This window comes from Egretta garzetta, unplaced genomic scaffold, assembly GCF_000687185.1.
Source record: "Egretta garzetta isolate BGI_Z169 unplaced genomic scaffold, ASM68718v1 scaffold260, whole genome shotgun sequence".
NCBI lineage: Eukaryota > Metazoa > Chordata > Aves > Pelecaniformes > Ardeidae > Egretta > Egretta garzetta.
In genome coordinates, this window is record NW_009258662.1 from 903545 (window position 1) to 923458 (window position 19914).

Genomic DNA, 19914 nt, shown 5'->3' on the forward strand with positions numbered 1-19914 from the left:
GAGAAAAGGAGGCTGAGGGGCGACCTCATTGCTCTCTGCAGCTTCCTGAGAAGGGGAAGCATAGAGGAAGGAGCTGATCTCTTCTCCATGGTATCCAGGGATAGGATCATAGAATCATAGAATGTTTTGGACTGGAAGGGACCCCTAGAGGCCACCCAGCCCAACCCCCTTGCAGGGAGCAGGGACACCTTGAACATCAGGTTGCTCACAGCCTCGTCCAACCTGGTCTTGAATGTTCCCAAGGATGGGGCCTCCACCCCCTCTCTGGGCAACCCCTGCCAGTGTTTCACCACCCTCGTTGTAACGAATTTCTTCCTTATGTCTAATCTAATGTGTGAGATGTGTGAGAATGGTTCAAAGCTGCACCAGGCAAGGTTCAGACTGGACATTAGGAAGCATTTCTTTACCGAGAAGGTGGTCAAACACTGGAACAGGCTACCTAAAGAGGTGGTCAATGCCCCAAGCCTGGCAGTGTTTAAGAGGCATTTCGGCAATGCCCTTAACAACATGCTTTAAGCTTTGGACAGCCCTGAATTGGTCAGGCAGTTGTACTAGATCATAGAATCACAGAATCATTTAGGTTGGAAAAGACCTTTAAGACCATTAACCTAACACTGATCATTGTAGGTCCCTTCCAACTGAACTATTTTAAGACACAACTCGGGTCTTGTGATGCAGTATTCCAAAAAAAATAAATAAGTCACTGAAAACTCATAGGACATCATAAATCTCTGCTTATGCTCTATTAAAAATAACCGTGTTCGGCAATATGGGGAATCTTAATCGTGCTCCATGAGAATGTGAGTTAAACACTAGAACCAAACTTAGGCAGTGCTTCCATTAAGAAACGAGCTAAAACTACGTTGTTGGCTTGATGAACATAATACGGGTTAGAAGTAATTCGTTATCACGGAATTGAATTAACACTGTTCTCAGTTATTCAGCGCAAGTTCTTGCAAATGTCAAAATTTCTATGTTCCTTCAGGTTATATTTCATCTGAAGGAAAGGAGGAGCTGGAGACATGTGAAATTTCTGACAGGCTGTTGATTTCCCGTATGGATGAAGCATGTTTGAAAACTCAAAACTTGACTGATCTGCTGAAGCACATTCTCTGACAGACAATATAAAATCAATGCATCACATATTAAGAGGTTTTTTTGGCGTGTAAGAGTTTTTGTTTGTGTGGGAGGTTGGGGGGGGGGGATTGCTTTATTTTCTGTCATCGAAAATGAACAGCCTTACCTTAAGGTTTTTATAAACTGTCATCTTTAATCAGACACACACAGTAAGACTGTCAGTTCTCATAAAGCATCAGGGGGAAAAAAAAAAAAAGCACAAAATGTGAAGCTGTTCCCCATCCCTTTCCCATGAATGTGCCCCGTTTCTGCGATGGCCTCAGTCAGAACGAAACCTTTTCTTAGCAGTGTCACAACAACAAGCTCTTCTGAAATGTGTCTTTATAATTCAGCGACGCCGACTTTATGAGAGCTTGTCAAAGAGAAAAGAGTTAGGATTCGCCTGCAAGAAACATTCATTCCCGCTGTTGACAGATATAAAGTACTAAATGTCAACAGCAAGGGACTCGTCAACTAAATGTCTTCTAAACACTCATTAAACCAGGGGGAGAAAAAAAAAAATCAGTAGGTGGGTGTCAAATTGCTCCCTTAAGATTTTGATTCAGGTCAACTGAAGTAAACAGCGAGTGTATGAAAAGTTGCAGCAAGCATCTGTCAGGCTCAAGGATGAGTATTAACGATTCCAAAATAAAGATGGGAATATTAAGCAGTGACTACCGGTACCGTAATGAGAAGCAGGAGTCGAGATCTCCTGATTTGAGCCCCATTTATCTCGCCGCACCACCGAGCCTGCCGAAGAGGCACCATCTCCCTACCTCCACAGCCTCCCTCGGTAAAGGGGAGACATTGCCTACCTCACAGAAGTGAGATTTAGATTAACTAAGTGATATTTTTTCCTTCTCTTTGAAGATAAGGGATATGCCTGGATGTTAAGACCTCAAAAAAACAGTATTCATGCAATCTGGATGGTTATATTTTTAAAGGGTCACTGACTTGAAAAGTTTGCAAATAATGTTTTCCTGCGTACACAACAGCATCTCAGACTTTTTTTTTTTTACTTAAGCCCCTTATCCTCTGAACATTATTCAATCTGAAATACAAACTTTAAGCAGTCAATATTCTATGTTCCCTCTCCCAGCTTGAGTTGGTTTTATTGATTGCTCTAAACCCAAGTATTTTAGGTTTGATTTCAAAAAGCTAAAGACATCGGCTCTCATTATTTAGCACTATCTGTGCCCTAGGATTATTTGACATTTTCCATCTACTTCAATACAACGAATACCCCTCAGAGGAATAAAATACCACATATTTTTCTTAACATACTTGGTACCATTTGACACAGTCTAAACATACTAAATGTAACTAACAAACTCATCTGATTTTCACACTCCTTTTGCTTTCCCAAATAACACGTATTATCAAATATTAATTTTACAGTCCACAACTACAGCGTATTTTAAAATCAAATTAGTTGTCTGTTCTTATAGCTGTACAAAAATACTAAGAAAAGGGATTATTGGTGGGGTACCCAGGGGTTCTTAGTTATATACATAGTTTTGTACCAATTACAGATCCGTGGTTATGAACACCGCTCAGCTGCAGTTCATGCTCACAAAGACCAAAGGACTCCGATGCCCCATAGGAATCGGTGACAACTTTGCCATCCCCTCCCAAGATTTTCAAAACAAACAAGAGGATTTAAATTCTCCATACCTTTTATCTTGACATATCCTGAATTAAACAGAAGCTTGACACACTTATTCCCAAAGCATGGAAAGCTAAAACATCACTGCTAACGCATATGTACCTGTGTGTATGTACATATTCCATACGTTGTGCACCTCCCTCCCAAGGACAGGTTACCAGTGGAGTCTGAAATTTGACCTTCAGCAGTTCAGAGCTGATTGGCACCAGTTGGCGAGGAACATGCTGATATCAACAGGCAGCAAAATTAAATGACTATCCTGCTTGATTATTCCCTAAAGCATTTATTTTCTTTATTAAAAGAGCAATCACTCTTTTATTAGCATTAATGTAACTGGAAGAAACAGGAAATTCCAAAAACGCTATCAGGTAAAAAGCTACCGCTTTAAATCACGGGGACCAGTATAAATGAAAATAATAATTTAAATGTTAAATTAAAATGTCAAGCTGTTATCTGCTCTTTTCCCCCCACTCCGACCATTCTGAAATACCAAGAACGAGCAAACTTTGCAATGCTTTGGACCACGCACACCCCCGAGCGTTAAACTTCAGTCTTTGCATCTCAAACAACATCAGCAGAGTCAAATCAGTAATTCTGCCTTTCCTTCTTCCCTTTTTGGTTTTTTTTCTGGGTACTCTTAATAAATCAACACTTTGGTTTTCATTTTCTTACTCCCCAGACTTTTTAGAAATCTAATTAGGACCTCACTGCCACGTTGCAGTTCTTTCCACCTGGCAATGGGGGGGATCCCCCAAGACAGACACGTCCATTTGATGGCGCGGTAAAGGGTGCCAAGTCAATTTGGTCTCTCCAGTCCACTTCCTTCACAAGGACACAATCTTGCTTAGAAGCGACTGCTTCTTCCAAATCAATGAACACTTTGCTTTCTCTTCCATCCTACAACCCTTTTAATTGCTGCTTGATCTTAATGAAGTGTGGCTGATATTAATAAATGGATAACCTCGCGGCCTTAATACCCAATATCCAAACAACGTCCAATTGAGTTAGCATCAGCGGTGCTTTCACGATTCGAAATGCCATCATCCCCTCCATCTCCGGTCCCTCCCCCCTTAAGCCTCAAGACTGCAGACATCTGTTCTTCAATTGTCTGGTAATAAACATACTCTATAAAGCATATGTAAAATGATTATTACCCTGAAGAGCCAAGCGCCTTTCAAATGCCAGCTGAAACAAATAAACAAACAAACAAACAAACAAAAGAATTCCCCACCAAACAAATGTTACAAACGACATCACTCAGGCTGTTCAATATTCCACAACGGAAGGGCTTCAGTATTGGTCCCGCGCGCTTCCTTCCTCCAATGGGAGACATTAGTCCACAGACCAGTAACACCAACGCCTTCACCACCCAAGCAGATGCTGGTTAGCAGCGAAGGATGAAGAAAGCAACTTACCTCCTTGAGAGCTGGACACTTAATACAATAAGGTCTAGAACAGGGCGACGAGGGTCTAACCAACAAGGAATGCACACATCAGATGATGTGCTACAAATTATCGCAAACACCAGTATCTTCGCAAATCCACCATATTCAGCTTTTTACAACCACAAGCAGCATCACACAGCCCATGTTAACAGGAGTCCACGGGTAAGCCAGTTTGCTGGTAGCACAGGTCATCGCTGTCAACTCCCGTCAGGAACAGAATTCCCTGTAGGGAATCTTTATCACCAAAAGACGTCCAGTCCTACGGTCATCCCAGATACACCGCATGCCGTGCATCATGCGCAGGCTAAAATTGAGGATCAAACTTTTACACTTTGACACTTCCCGCGATATGTAATTAAGGAAAATCAAATGTATATTCCTCTTCAATTTGTAAGTGCAATTAGTTTTCTTATATAGTTAGTAAAATCTATTCCCAGGAATCACCTCCACTGGAATACCCACTTGCTTTCCAAAAATTCACTGTTCATTTATTATGTGTGTGGTGGTGTCATTAAGTCCTAGTAATTAATCTGGGGTTTGGTGCGTCTCAGCTGTCCTAGTGGAAATTAGGGACCCGCATCCCAAACGATGTAACATCTCACTTCCCAACTCCATCTCATTGCTCTAAACAAATTCGAGGGAAGGAAGACTTTGAAAACCATTTGTATGTGTTTGACCTGACGCTCTCCACGGTTCTAAGTTAAGAGTTTCTCTAAACAAACTTTCATGACTGGCGATACGGGGGTTAATTTGCAGCCCACTGAAAGCCTGCTGACTCTGCTCTTCAAAAGGATCTGGAACCAAGCTCAGGCTCAGTTTGTAAATAAAAAAGAATCTCAAAAAAGGCCATTAGAACCAGTAAACTTAACACTGTGATTGTGCAACTCTCTGACGTGATAGACCATGACACTTCCTGTATCAGTCATACCAAAAAAAGAGAAATTCAGACTGATGAATATGAATGCTCTGGTTACACCTTTCCACCTAACGTTACCGTGCTGAATTTCATTTGAAAGCCATCACGTAATGCGATGCTCAGGCTTTAAATCATCGCACCACTGTCTGGTTTCTCCATGATCCAGTTAGCTTAATACTTTCAGAAGCACTCCACTTCCTAATAGAATCAGCTGGCCCGTACAGTGCCAAAACTTCTCGTCAACATATTTATGTGAACTTGATAAAATTAACAATAAAAAAAAAAACCCTTCTAAATAAAACATTGATCATTTTGAATTCAAACCAGATTCCTTTTAAGCCTGCACAAGCGACATCGATGAAAAATGATTGAGGCCGGCCAACCTCGACAATAACTGGAAAATAAAGCAAGTGAAAACTTCACACCTCTGCAGCAATGACCTCCTTGAGAGCTGGACACTTAATACAATAAGGTCTAGAACAGGGCGACGAGGGTCTAACCAACAAGGAATGCACACATCAGATGATGTGCTACAAATTATCGCAAACACCAGTATCTTCGCAAATCCACCATATTCAGCTTTTTACAACCACAAGCAGCATCACACAGCCCATGTTAACAGGAGTCCACGGGTAAGCCAGTTTGCTGGTAGGACAGGTCATCGCTGTCAACTCCCGTCAGGAACAGAATTCCCTGTAGGGAATCTTTATCACCAAAAGACGTCCAGTCCTACGGTCATCCCAGATACACCGCATGCCGTGCATCATGCGCAGGCCAAAATTGAGGATCGTGAGCTAAAACTAAGAGAGCAAGGACTCCTGCCAAATATTTACTCTGTTGACCATTAAGATAGGTAAAAATCACGTTTTAGAAGTTTTTACAATCTTCACCTTCCCCCAAACTCACCCCATCCCGCAGTGAGAAAAGGGTAAGCTAGGTCACGGTGTATTTTCTCTCTCTTCATGCAGTTATTGATGAGCTACTCAATGCAAGGAAGTTAAGATGTTGCAGATGGTTGGCATGAAAAATATATTGTACGCAGATACCTTAATCTTGATGCAATTAATTGTTATGAAGCAAATTATTTCTACTGCCTATCTTGCAAGCTGGTAATGAAAGTGAAGTGTTTGTGAGAAGTGCTATTTAAAGCACAGCACTCATGTTTGACTTGGATGGCAAGAAAAGGGGGAAAAATTAAGCAGGAAGGCAAATAGAAAGAAAGAAGTATTTTCACCAGGTTCTAAATCAATGTGAAGTACCTCATCAATAAAAATAAGAGCATCACCACCCCCTTGAGTGCTTGAAAGAAACCTGTAAATTCATTAAAGATGAAGAGACTGAAGTCCGTGTCATAGTGGTCATATCTTGAATAGCGTAATTCATCTTAATGATTGTCCATTTTTTTCTCATAGCAAAATGGCTGAAAACTATAAATTATGCTCTAGCAAATTTATTTTTGAGCACGTTTCTTCCATTTTACAAGAGAGGTTGAAACAAAATGTGCTTATGAAATTATCCATTTCATAATGGGCATGCAGCAATTAATGAAGACCGTACAATGTATGCAACTCTTCTTTCAAGGAAAGGTCTGAAAAACCATAACAAATTTTAGTATGTCCTCACAACAGGTTCTGTTCTCAAGATTATTCCAATATCTGGTGTCATGACATCAGAAATTTAAATGTGGAGGAATTTACGCACTTTTCCTCTGCATTTTTAAGTCCTGAGGAGTCATGGATGACCATGTTTCTCAGCTACCAAGACGGCAGTCAGAATACTCCTTCATCTGGGGATCAGATTCCAATTACTTTTTATTACTGTATTATTATTGCTTGGTTTTAGTGCTGGAGAAACATGCCCTGTTGCCTAAGTGACTCCTGATAGTGAGTAATACAAACAGAGCCAAGGAGGGAAATGCTCTCTAATGCACTGAATAGGAAAGGACATGTGGGACGATAAAGGAAAACCCCGCAAGGAAAAAGCAGAGGTGGAAGATTGACATGAACTGAGAAAAACATCATATTATTTAATTCCAGCATAACTGAGAAGATGAACTGTTTGATTGGAAAGGAAAAAGAGCAAAATTAAAGTATCAGAGGTGAGCGACTTGGTGAGAAAAGGGTTATTATAGTTCCAGCGGTCCTTGATGAGCTATGAATTTCTACGATTTTAGTAACTGGCACGGCACTTTAGATCAGGCATTTAATTTGCAGTCCACAGACCATATTTGTTTTAGCAAAGAATGAACTTACCTTAGACTTCATCAAGTATCCTTCTGACATTTTAATAAGCATAATGGACAGTCAGCGATAAACAAATTGCAACATGCCGCAACTAAACTTTACCCAACTTGGGTCAATAATAAATTACACTGTTCAATGAAAAGGGGTGACCCAGGCAAGCAATCCCACTTGGAACGCTAGTTAATTTTGAAAAAGATTAAAGAGCATGGGCAACAAGGTCAACTAGCGACTACATTTTACACGTGTGCATATCAACAGCTTTACAGCAAGCCCATTGCTGTGGGATGTTATCTCAGAAGTGGTAGCGTGCCCATACCGAACGTAGGTTAATTCTACTTATTCTAATTATTTGCACCTGTAGAAAAGCCTAGAAAAGCCTTACTTACCTGAGGAGGGGATGAAAGATGATAGTGATGTTTCTGGCTCCTGGTTTGCAGACAAACTTGGATCCACCACCTTCAATTAAGTTATCATCTGGTCCTCCTGAAAAATAACATGAAACAAGTTGTCTAACAGATCTGAACGTACCTTGAATTTTAGACAGTAAGTGATAATTAAACATTTAGGTCTGTCTGTAAATGCTTCGTTCCTGGTGAAAGATCAGTAATTAATGCGAAGATACGCTCTTTTTATCCTCTTTCTGCTCAGAGAAAGTATTCCTAATGCAATAGGAAAAATACGGCCAATATTTATACATTACTTTAGGCTCCTCTTTCCATAGTTACTGCCAGTATTTCAGGAAGTCTGCTACGGCACAGGACCCAGTTTTGTCTGCAGAAGAGTTTCCCAGCCCCATGAGATGAATTTCTCAGTTGGGCTGAAGGCCAATGTACTGCCCGAAGGCGCTAACACAACACCCGTCACACAGATGAGAGACGCCCAGATACCATAACGAGACTTGAGCCTCACGGTTCTTCAAAGCATCACCCCACTGACAAATGGGGACCTCCAGCCTGAAGTTTCAGTGACTTTAGCAGCTTTTGGAACAGCCCTAAACCGAACAAACACCTCTTAATTTGCACATGAGCACACACTTAAATTATCCTCTCTCAAAAGCACAAGGGTCATCACCTTGTGTAATAAAAAACCCAAGGACTTGGCCATGTGGATACGATGTATTTTGAAGCCCACCGTGTGCGGAAAGGGTTTTAGGAGCACCGCCTCACTGAATTTTGCTGCTTCCGTATTGCTGTATGGAAGGCTCCCGCACCTCTGACTGATGGCGCCACCGTTCCATCCCTTGGAAGGCAGCTTGGGTTTGATTGCCAGTGACATACAGGCTGGGGGAAGAAAGGATCAAGAGCAGCCCTGCCCAGAGGGACTTGGGGATGCTGGTGGATGAAAAGCTGGACATGAGCCGGCCATGGGCGCTGGCAGCCCAGAAGGCCAACCGTAGTCTGGCCTGCATCAGGAGAAGAGTGGCCAGCTGGTTGAGGGAGGGGATTGTGCCCCTCTGCTCTGCTCTGGGGAGACCTCCCCTGGAGCCCTGCGTCCAGCTCGGGAGCCCTCAGCACAAGAAGGACATGGACCTGTTGGAACACAGAGGGTGTTGAAACCCTGGCAGGGGTTTCCCAGAGAGGGGGTGGAGGCCCCATCCCTGGGAACATTCCAGGCCAGGTTGGACGGGGCTGTGAGCAACCTGATCTGGTTAGCGGTGTCCCTGCTCCCTGCAGGGGGGTTGGGCTGGGAGACCTCTAGGGGTCCCTTCCAACCCAAAACATTCGATGATTCTATGATTCTATGACATGGCATTTTAACTTACTTATTAGATCCAACACTACTGGGTCTGGGTCTCTCACAAGTCCACGTCCTACAACAGAGTCTTGTAATTTCCTAGCAGAAGTCTCTGTTGCCCCAGTTCCAGTTGCATACAAACAGGCTCCCTGAGACGTGAAAAATAAACTTGTGGAGTTTGGCACACTCCTTGGTAGTAAAATACAAGCTCAGAGAGCATTATTTATACACCTCAGGGCCAGTCTGAAAGACTTCAAGTGGCATGAAACACTTGCCAGCACATGTCATGACATCTGAACCAAAGTTACTTCCATAGGCAGCTCCTAACACCAAAACACTTTAAATTAGGGTATTGAGAGTGATAAAAAAAAAAGGGGGGGGGGGGGGGGGGGGGGGGGAAATCTGGCTGAAACCCTTGCATTTCCTGATAGCAACAAAGTCCACATTACCCTTCCAGAAGAAAGAATTTTTAGGAGAAAGGCCGGATGCCCCACACATAAGCAAATGACAACATCAGAAGAAATCTCATTCTGAAATTCAGCACATAATCCCTTGCATTTTGGTCACACTCCCTTGTCACAAAGCACAGACCATCAACTTGCTGGTACCAAGTAACACTATCAAGTAAGTTTTTTGGTCAAGATCCTTAAATAACCCGAAATACGAACTTCGGCAAAGTCTGTATATCCCAAATATTATCAAGCCCTTTGCATTTGGCATGTGAAGTCTCCTTAATGATTGAATAATAATAAATGCAGAACCTAATCACATTATTATGATAGCTTTATAGGCAGGGAAATGACAAAGTACTTGAAATCAAAACACCACCAGCAGATTATTGAATTTTTTGACCCTGACACCTGCCTGCCTCGAAACGAGAAGAATGTCTTCAAATTGGAAAGTGTAAGAGGAGGAACACAACCGACGAGTAAGTGACTCTGATCTTCTTTTCAAAGTGATGTTTATACGCCTTAGGCCATTACCTGCAACCAATCTATCAAAAAAAAAAAAAAAAAAAGTTCTTCAATGACTTGGTTTAATTGACCCTCCTGTTAGCAACCTCACGGCAACGTCCAAGGACCAAGCAGGTCACCAACACCAGTTCTTCCACACACCAACCCTCCAGGTCAGGAGTGTTTTGAACAAGAATCCACAGCGTTGGTGTAGATTCAAAGACGCTGTTTTGGTGCCCTGGTAAAAGGGACAATATTACATTTCCTGTGGAGTGGGAAATCCATCCTCTGGATATCTGCACTTGCAGTGTTTCCACAACCTGACTCAGCTCCCCAGATGCACCATTAGGATATGAAGCTTCTTGATAAATCCATAAGGACTCGGGAAGCATAAGGAAGCGGCTGAGAAAAGAGTTCATAAAACTTTACTGATTGTAATTAGAAAGAGGTGGCTCTTAAAAAAAAAGTTCAGGAGTTTCCTTTTGCATTTTGAAAAGTTAACTTGCACAATGTGACAGTTTAAGCGTGGGAAAAAAAAAAAAAAAGAGGCGCAAATTCTAGAAAAAGAAAATTATTCATTTCCCCTATTAATGTCAGACCCTGCAATTTCCAGTGGGGTCTGTGTCTTAACTGACTTATTGAAGAATTCAACCAAGCATGAACTACTGAGGCATGAACTAGGAAATACAGGCTCGAATTAAGAAAGGGGTGTTATTCTTGTTACATCAAGTCACCCTGAACTAATCAATATTATTGACTGGGATGAACTTCACAGCAAGGAATAAAACAATCTGTCTTACCTGCTTGGCCATATTATGGGAGATTTGAGAAGAACGGAACACTGGCACTGAGAGAAAAATATGTTTTTACATCTGCTGCACTCTTAGCTTTCAAATTAATAATAATGAATGCTCTGCATGTAGGTGTAAGCTATGAGGAAAAGTAATTTTGTTGGTATTTAAATATTTTACCTTGAAAAATACACTGAATGTAAATCTTATTCCTGACAATGCCCTGTACATACCAACAACCCAGCATCGCAACAGTTCTTGCTAATGCCAGCAGCCTGCACCACACCTCTTACCTTCACCTCTCTTGACGCTGCCACCGAACCGCTATGGACCCTGAACCAAGCGGCCACAGCCCGACATCAGCACAGCTCCATTCGTGCATGGCCATGGCACAGAAAAGCAAACGCTGCCATTTGCCACAATTCACAATGCAGTTTTGTTATGATAGCCATCGGAGAAAAGTCCAAACTGGTGCAAGAGAGAGCTTAGGATGCCTTTGCCTGGATATTCAAGTGGAAATTCAAGGGAAATTCAATCATAGAATCACAGAATGTTTTGGGTGGGAAGGGACCCCTAGGGGTCACCCAGTCCAAGCCCCCTGCAGGAGCAGTGACACCTTGAACCACATCAGGTTGCTCAGAGCTTCGTCCAACCTGGCCTGGAATGTTCCCAGGGATGGGGCCTCCACCACCTCTCTGGGCAACCCGTTCCAGTGTTTCACCACCCTCACTGTAAAGAATTTCTTCCTTAGATCCAGTCTAAACCTCCCCTGCTTCAGTTTAAAGCCATCCCCCCTTGTCCTGTCACAGCTGGCCCTACTAAAAAGCTTGTCCCCTCCTTTCCTCTGGGCCCCCTTTAAGCCCTGACCGGCCGCACTCAGCTCTGCCCGCAGCCTTCTCTTCTCCAGGCTGAACACCCCCAACTCTCCCAGCCTGGCCTCATAGCAGAGGGGCTCCAGCCCTTGGATCATTTTAGTAGCCCTTCTCTGGACCCACTCCAACAGGTCCATGTCCTTCTTGTGCTGAGGGCTCCAGAGCTGGACGCAGGGCTCCAGGGGAGGTCTCCCCAGAGCAGAGCAGAGGGGCAGAATCCCCTCCCTCGACCTGCTGGCCACGCTTCTCCTGATGCAGCCCAGGTACTAGCAGGGACTCTCCCTGACTACACCAAAATCTGAAATGTGCATTTACATTGACCAGCCAACATGATACCTCCACCGCAGATGATGCCCTGTGCTGGAGAGGCAACAGGCATCTCCATAAAAATACACCGTGAATATCACTTCATGCGTACCGATTCCTACCAAGAGCATCTCCTGCAGGGAGGCGAATGATCGTTCATCCAAAGAAACCAATACCAGCTCCACAGAAAACAGGCACCTTCCAGATGACGGAAGAGTGGAACAAATACCCTTTGGGTTTTGGGTTTTTTTTCTCCTTATCAAGATGATAATTATCAGAGAGGCAGTTTGCGTAGCCTCTCAAACAAGAGCTAAGCGTGCAAATAGCGTACTGCTGGGCTGTCCCGAGTGCATGGTGCGTACGCACGAGCAGCCTCCAAGAGAAGAAAAGGAACTGCTTCATTAGGGAAAAGGAGCTGTAAAGCCTAATTCCTAGCGAGCACTGAAGATTTTCAACTGTACGTAAGTGCTCAACTTTATTGCCATGACAGCTCACCATAAGCACCGACGACGGGACTAAGCATCCATGCTCACTGATGTACAACGCCACGACGTACACAGCTCTCCAGTAACCATCTGGACCAAATATACCTCAGTGCTTCAGCAACGCCACACCACAGAAATATTTCATTTGAGTTGCACAGTTTGGGTTTTTTGTTGGTTTTTGGTTTTTTAGTGTAAGGCAAGAAACTATAATAGCAACATTTCATAGGCACTAGGGAAAAAAAACCCCAAAACTTTCACAGATGTCAGAAAGTACCCAAAGGGAGGGTGTAGTGAGGTGGGGGTTGGTCTCTGCTCCCAGGTAACGGGCGATGGGATGAGGGGAAATGGCCTCAAGTTGTGCCAGGGGAGGTTTAGGCTGGACATTAGGAAAAATCTATTCACACTAAGGGTTGTCAAGCACTGGAAGGGGCTGCCCAGGGAAGGGGTCGAGTCCCCAGCCCTGGGGGGATTTAAAAGCTGGGCAGACAAGGTGCTGAGGGCCAGGGTTTGGGGGTGGGATGAGAGGGTTAGGGGAACGGTTGGGCTTGATGATCTTAAAGGTCTTTTCCAACCTAAACGATTCTGTGATTCTACTGTTGTAGCAATTCCTTCTTAAGAGCATCAGCTTGCTGATTTAATCTGTCTGGCAATAAATTACAAGACCAAAAAAAAAAAAAAAAGGAAGAAAAACTTTTGAGGTGAAGTGAAATTTGTCATACAGTTAATGATACCCTCACGCTGTGCTCGCAATGAAGTGTGCCCACCTGAACGCTGCTGCGAGTGGGAGTCAGAGATGGGTCCATTAGCAACGACGCTGAATGTTTCTGAAATGGAGCCTAAAATGTCACGCTTCAATATGAAAAAGCATTAGGCTACCAAGAAAGCAAGAATCTCTGCACGCATTTCAAGTCTGAACAAACATTAAGAGCACTTCAAGTTTTCCATTCTGCCTAGTATTTTAAAAATTTAAATATTCATCATGGATATCCTTGGCTTACTGCTAACATCCTCTTATCTACATACAGAGCAGGTCTCAGAAGGATGATGGCAAGATTTCTTGTCCCAGAAGGGACCTCCCCAGAAAAACAGGAGTTTCTGCTGCCACGAAGTAACTCAAGTTCAAAGGTCACCCCCACAATTTGAGGTATACCCGGATTTTGCTGATTTACTTTGCGTGGAAAACATACTGAAGCACTTGACCGAAATGCGAAGGATTCGAATCCATCAGAAAGCATCTCAGGGTGTTTTGCAAATGAATTAAACTTCTTCTTGGTATCCCTATAGATATTTTGTGTACTGAAACAGTACCGAAGGCAAACCTTACGTTAGATACACGCCATGACACAAATCACAGCTCCTCATTTAAAGACAAAACCCTGGCACACACCGTGAGGAGTTTCCTGATCCATAATTTTGCAGTTAAATGCTGGTTACCTTCAATAACCAAGGACTGCCGCGTCTACAGAAGAAGCTTGATCCGACTGTAAAAAAAAGTGACACTGAGACATATCCTGCATTTTCCTCATTTATCAAGATAACTTCTCCACCACTAAATTAAAAAAATAAATAAACAAAACCACAAACAAACCCATAAAAACCCAGATGATAACAGTGTTTGCATTTCCTTTTCCTAGATTTTGGGGCAGGTTTGTTTAGTTTGTTGTTTTTGGTTTTTTTTAATTCAAACAATGTTCTCCACAAAGGTCCAAGATTTCTATGAAAGTAACCACTCTTCAGCAACACGCCTGAAGAGGAATTGCACACAACTCACTCTCCTGATCTGTTCCTTGAAGGACGCGAAGACATCAGGGAGGAGGTAGCTGAGCATCTTGTAAAAGGCTCCTCGCACCTTTTACAATCACAGTAAGGAATAAAGTAATTTCTTTTTTTTTTTTTTTAACACCAGTGTAAGGAAAGCTCTCTCTGTCTCTAATGAGAGTACTTTTAAAAGGTGAGATTTCTTACACTGTCACTTCAGAGCACCATAGCACATTACCTAATCGTTTCGAAGCTCTATTTGTCTTAATGCGTTTCATCCTCAGCCTCCCTACACTTTAAATCCTATCAGACACAACAATTTTTGGTTAAGATAGTGGCAAAGATATCTGGCTAGTAAGTAACCCCCTTTCCAAAACATCCAAGAAATATTAGTTTGGTCTCAACGGAAACAGCAAGCACCCAAACCTCAGGAGGACCGTAGGCAAACCTCTGCTCTCTCCCCCTCCCATCCCCAGGACAACTTCATTAATCTCTCCCCAACTGCAAACTTTGCAGCTGAAGAGGTTCCAGGCACGTAGCGACCAATTCTTCGGCACCTCTCTGATCAAAGCGCCTTTCCTAGTGAGCCACTTCACGTTAATCTATGCAACGGCAGAAAGAACAAAAAAACCAGGCTTTGAAGCCACCACAATCAAGCAATCAACACGGCTTGCAAATCAATGCCACCTCCTCCACTCTGAGCAGCAGAGCAGGCTTACGGGAGAAAAGGAACCAGTTTAGAAGATTCGGGCCTTCCAAAAAGTTCTTGATTATGTGGATATCAACAAGATCGTTATTAGCGACATACCATCTTCAAGGTATGGAAATAAAGATTTTCATCTAGAATAAAAGGGAAGAAATCAACAGCAGGGCAAAGCAGGTTATTTTAAAACGGAGGTCAATTTAAAAAGCGATTGATCTGTGCAATTACAGAACAGTAACTACGGGGGGTTATAATGGAAGTCTCCCGCTTTTCCATATTTCTGTACATTAGGACTCTGTTGTCTTACAGCTGCACCCCACTTAAACAGAGCCACACACAACACGAGCACCAAGCCCTGTTTCTACTACGCTGATTCGTAGCGGGGATTCAATGTGTTGGCACGCACATTTAAGCTCTTTTTATAGGAGACACATAACTGATCTTCTATAAAATTCTTTTGCATGTCTAGAATCACCAAACATCACTGCATTCAGGCCATTTTTCAAACTGTTCTAAGACACCTGCTTTGGTAGAGCCCACATGGTGCAGTGCACGCTTGAATTAAGGGCTCAGCAACCAGCTGCCCTGGCACTTGCTTACCTACACCATCAGACCCCAGCAGGGGAGAGGGAAGGGGATGGGGTAGGGTCTGGTTCACTCTCCAGACCAGTCCCCAGGGAACAAAGCATATAGGGAATCCAGCAGCGTGCACCCAAATTAGCTTTTGCGATCGCTTCAAGCGCCTTGACCTTGACCCTTCACTACAGGAAAGACATTGCGTTGCTCAATCGTGTCCAGAGAAGGGCAAGGAAGGTGGTGAGGAGTCTGGAGCCCCAGGCTGCTGGGGAGCGGCTGGGGGAGCTGGGGGGGTTCAGCCTGGAGCAGAGGAGGCTGAGGGGAGCCCTCATCGCGATTTAACAGCCGGGCAGAGGCGGTGCTGAGGGCCAGGGTTTGGGGGTGGGATGGCGGGGTAGGGGGGCGGTTGGATTTGATGATCTTAAAGGTCTTTTCCAACCTAAAAGATTCTATGATTCTTTTCTATGGTTCTATGACCTTAGACAGGCAGCCCTGTAAGTGGAGTGATAGATTCTAGGTGGGTCTTCCCTGTAACTGAGTTGGTTTATCCAAGTGAACAAATATAACAGAAACCGCACAAGTTTCCAGCCCCGTATTTTAACCAGGCTGTGTTTCTGGGCCACCTCCACAGAAAATAATCATGAAACTTCCAAATCCATAGACCCTTCCTTCTGAAGCAACACCATCTTTGAAGACTTATACTTTTCTGAAGAATACTGTTTGGCAGACAGCCTTGAAACATCGCACTTTCCTGCTGGTGTAGGTTAACTCTGGGTTAATGCTTTTCTGAGTCATGTTCTCTTCTCTTCTTGCTGGACTCCTACAGACCATGGGTGGGAGCTGTTATGGGTCTGCCAATGCAAGTGGAACTGAAACTCAGCACTCCAAGTAAAGCAAAGGTTATTTATAAGTGAATTACAGAAAATTCTTCTAGAAAGCCCTTCAAACACCAACCACTTTAGGATTCCACGGACTAGACAAGAGAGCGCTCATCTTCTAGTGGCATCTAGTGGATTATTTTAGGCAGACTATTCTGTCTACTCCTACGTAGCAAGGATGTTCCCTCTGTTGTCCTCTTCACCCATCAACTGCAGTAGAGAGCCCTACACGGCTGCTGTTTCTGGCAGTGACCTACCTGCCCGCCGACATGGTACGTGGGGCTCCTACTCCCTCTCTCCAAACAGGAGAGAGGGGAGATGCACCAGACAAAAAAAAAAAAAAAATCCATGCGTTACCAAGATAGACAAGAATAAGCTCTGGCCAATATTTGATTACTCCCTTGCTTGAGGGGTGAAGCAATTTAGCAAAGGTTTCTGACAAAGGAAAGATTGCATTTCTAGTTTGCTTCTCAATCACATGCTCTTTTTTTTTTTAATGACGGCAGCCGTGAATTTATAGACCAGACCATCAGGAGTAAGGGCCTGATGTTTAAAAACACATAGGCACCCTACCTTCTACCAAAATCAACAGACATCAGAGAGATGATGACATCGGCACTACAAGAGACCCAAAATCAATGGGAATTAGGTGGCTAATTACTTGTAAAATACTGGCTGTCAGTCCTTGGGGCGAGGGCTCTGCAGTGGTAGGAATGGAGCTCTGAGATGATTAACCATCTCAAAAGGGCAGTAGACTGTTCCCAGCTTCCAGACTGTCCATCACTTGTCACTGGCACTAAGCTCTGCACAGGAGATACCAACACTGCCGTAGCCAAGCACAGGTACACCCTGAATCAACATGGTCTATATATTTCGATCTGTTTGGTTAGTTTGTAAATATTTTTCTTCTTTGACAGAGAGGTGAGGTGGAAATGAAGACGAAAAAGATGTGAAGTGGGGGAGGAAAGACAAGGAAGCTAACCTTTAATGTTATAAAATACATCACGTTTCATTTCTGTAATATTTCCTTAAGTGAAAAAAAAAATCTCAGCAGTTCTCCCAGAAGGAGCGCTTGGGGTGATGCTCCCTAACACGGGTTGCAGAGCAGCTTTCCAACCTAACAAGCTTTCACCGGAAAAACACAAATGCACAGAAATTCAGGCAGGGCTCCTTGCAGGTTCTCCGTTGGCTTCATGGAGCAATGGGGCTGTTGTGCCGGGGGACCAGTACAGACACTGGAGTCCACAGCTTCCAAAATACGCACCAGCCCTCTTTGCTGTGGGGTTGGGACCATGTCAGTCACCACAGTGATCTAAAAATACCAGCTGAAGTCATAGAATCATAGAACCATTTAGGCTGGAAAAGACCTTTATGATCATCAAGTCCAACCATTCCCCTACCCCTGCCATCCCACCACTAAACCCCGGCCCTAAGCACCTCATCTACCCGGCTTTTAAATACCTCCAGGGATGGGGACTTGACGACCTCCCTGGGCAGCCCATTCCAGAGCCTGACAACCCTTTCAGGGAAAAAAAATTTCCTAATGTCCAACCTAAACCTGCCCTGGTGCAACTTCAGACCATTCCCCCTCGTCCTATCACCCATTACCAGGGAGAAGAGGCCGACCCCCACCTCCCTACAGCCTCCTCTCAGGCAGTTGTAGAGGGCGATCAGGTCTCCCCTCAGCCTCCTCTCCTCCAGACTAAAAGTCAAGTCAAGTCAAGCCTGATGGCTGGACCATCACAAATCCCTTCCAGGTATAAAACTGGGAAAGAAAGGAAGAAAGCTGTAGCTTGTGTCAAGTTTGTAGAGCTCACACTCGGCTTCAAACCATGCTGAAGGAAAAATAATTTCCAAAAGCAGGAGAGGCAACACTGCCACAAATTGGCTCTCTGCTCCAAGGGAGCACAAGCAAGTCCTACTCGCCACGATGACAGCAGCACGGCTTTTTGCTCTGTACAGGTACAGAGTTCCCCGCCATGAGAGTACGTGTTGCTATCAAAATCTTAAAAATCAATCCAGAAACCGACAACAGGCAGCTGACGCAGATCAGGCAACCCAGACTTCATATAAGACTTTGTACTCGTGCTCAGCTGTAGATCTGGATTCAAGTCATGGGTCTAATACGGCCCCCGTGACCCTGATCAGGTTGCTGTGTTTCAGCTTCCCAAAAGGGGAATTGAAACAGTGACTCCAACCTTCCCCGGGTAAAGCTATTTTGAGAAAATGCTGTAGACAAAAAGGAACAAAGGTTTTATTCACTGTTCTTAAATTCACGCTTCGACTTCAGCTTTCCATTTAATACAGAATATGGCTCCAACGCACCAAACTGAACTGCACCACCCATTCCAATCACTGCCTGAAATTTCGGCCCGAAACAGCTTCTCCACCTTGCTTCTGACCAGCGATCATTGCCCTTCATTTACTGCAGAGCAGGACTTCAGGACAAGAAGCTGATTTGGATGCGGTCGCGTCGCTGGTGCACAGACACATTGTTCTGCTGATGTTCCCATGCCCAATCCTTTTACGCTCTCCTATACTGTCTTGTCTGAGATCCAACACCATATGCATTTAAATAAGTTGCTCTTTAATGTTTCAAAACCTGATTTATTAGTTACTCACACTCCATCTGCCTTGAAAAACTGCAGCGTGCCTTCACTTTCACAGGCTGTACAAAAGGTTGAGGTTCAATTTGACTCCACTTTATCATTTGATCAGTGTGTCAGCCACATATGTAAAGTCTCCTTTCAGCTACAGAAATTGTTTAAAATCTGTACTTTTTTTTCCTCCTCTTTTCTTTTTTTTTTCCCTTTTTTTTTTTTATTTCCAGGCCACACGACTCAGTAGCAGGCACTTTGATTAATGTATTTGTCAGCTTGCGTATTTACCATTCTGGTGGTTACCCTAAAACTCCTGTGTACAGATGTAAGCTCTTCCAAAGCATGGCTGCAGCATAAATCCTTATCCAAAGCCGGAAAACATGTGAGAGCTAATGAACTGTGATTACTTACACACTGCATTCACTTTTCAACTATTTTCTTCTCGAAACCTTGCTTTCTTTATCTTATCTCCTCTAGTGGCAAATGGCTCCTACCTGAATTTTTTATACTCCTGACATGTTTTCTATTCGGTTTTAATGTCAGAATGAAAAAAAAAAAAAAAAAAAGTGAGCAAACTGAGAAAGCAAGCGAAGTAAGACAAAGATATCTCTTGACATACAGTCATTCATTGCTTTATATTCTTATAAACTGTTTAAAACTTCCCACATTTCATCTTTTTAATACTTAAAAGCTCACAGCCATTTTAGACAAAGGAATTGGTAGGTACAGCAAGATCATAGAATCACAGAATCATTTAGCTGGAAAAGATATTTCAGCTCCCCCAGCCCAACCATTCCCCTACCCCTGCCATCCCACCCCCAAACCCTGGCCCTCAGCACCGCCTCTGCCCGGCTGTTAAATCCCCCCAGGGC

At 43.6% G+C, this 19914-nt stretch overlaps 1 protein-coding gene across 4 annotated transcripts in view; it reads right to left on the bottom strand.

The window, feature by feature from the left end:
- The window catches only part of EXOC4 (exocyst complex component 4), a 456935-nt gene that overhangs the window by 238393 nt on the left and 198628 nt on the right, over positions 1 to 19914 (bottom strand). For 3 of the 4 annotated variants that reach the window (XM_035903884.1, XM_035903885.1, XM_035903887.1), the window contains exon 11: positions 7773 to 7869. In XM_035903884.1, coding sequence (XP_035759777.1) covers positions 7773 to 7869 — 97 coding nt within the window. Of the gene's footprint in view, positions 1 to 2924; positions 3007 to 7772; positions 7870 to 19914 lie in introns of those variants that run through there. The other variant, XM_035903886.1, reaches the window with a different exon arrangement.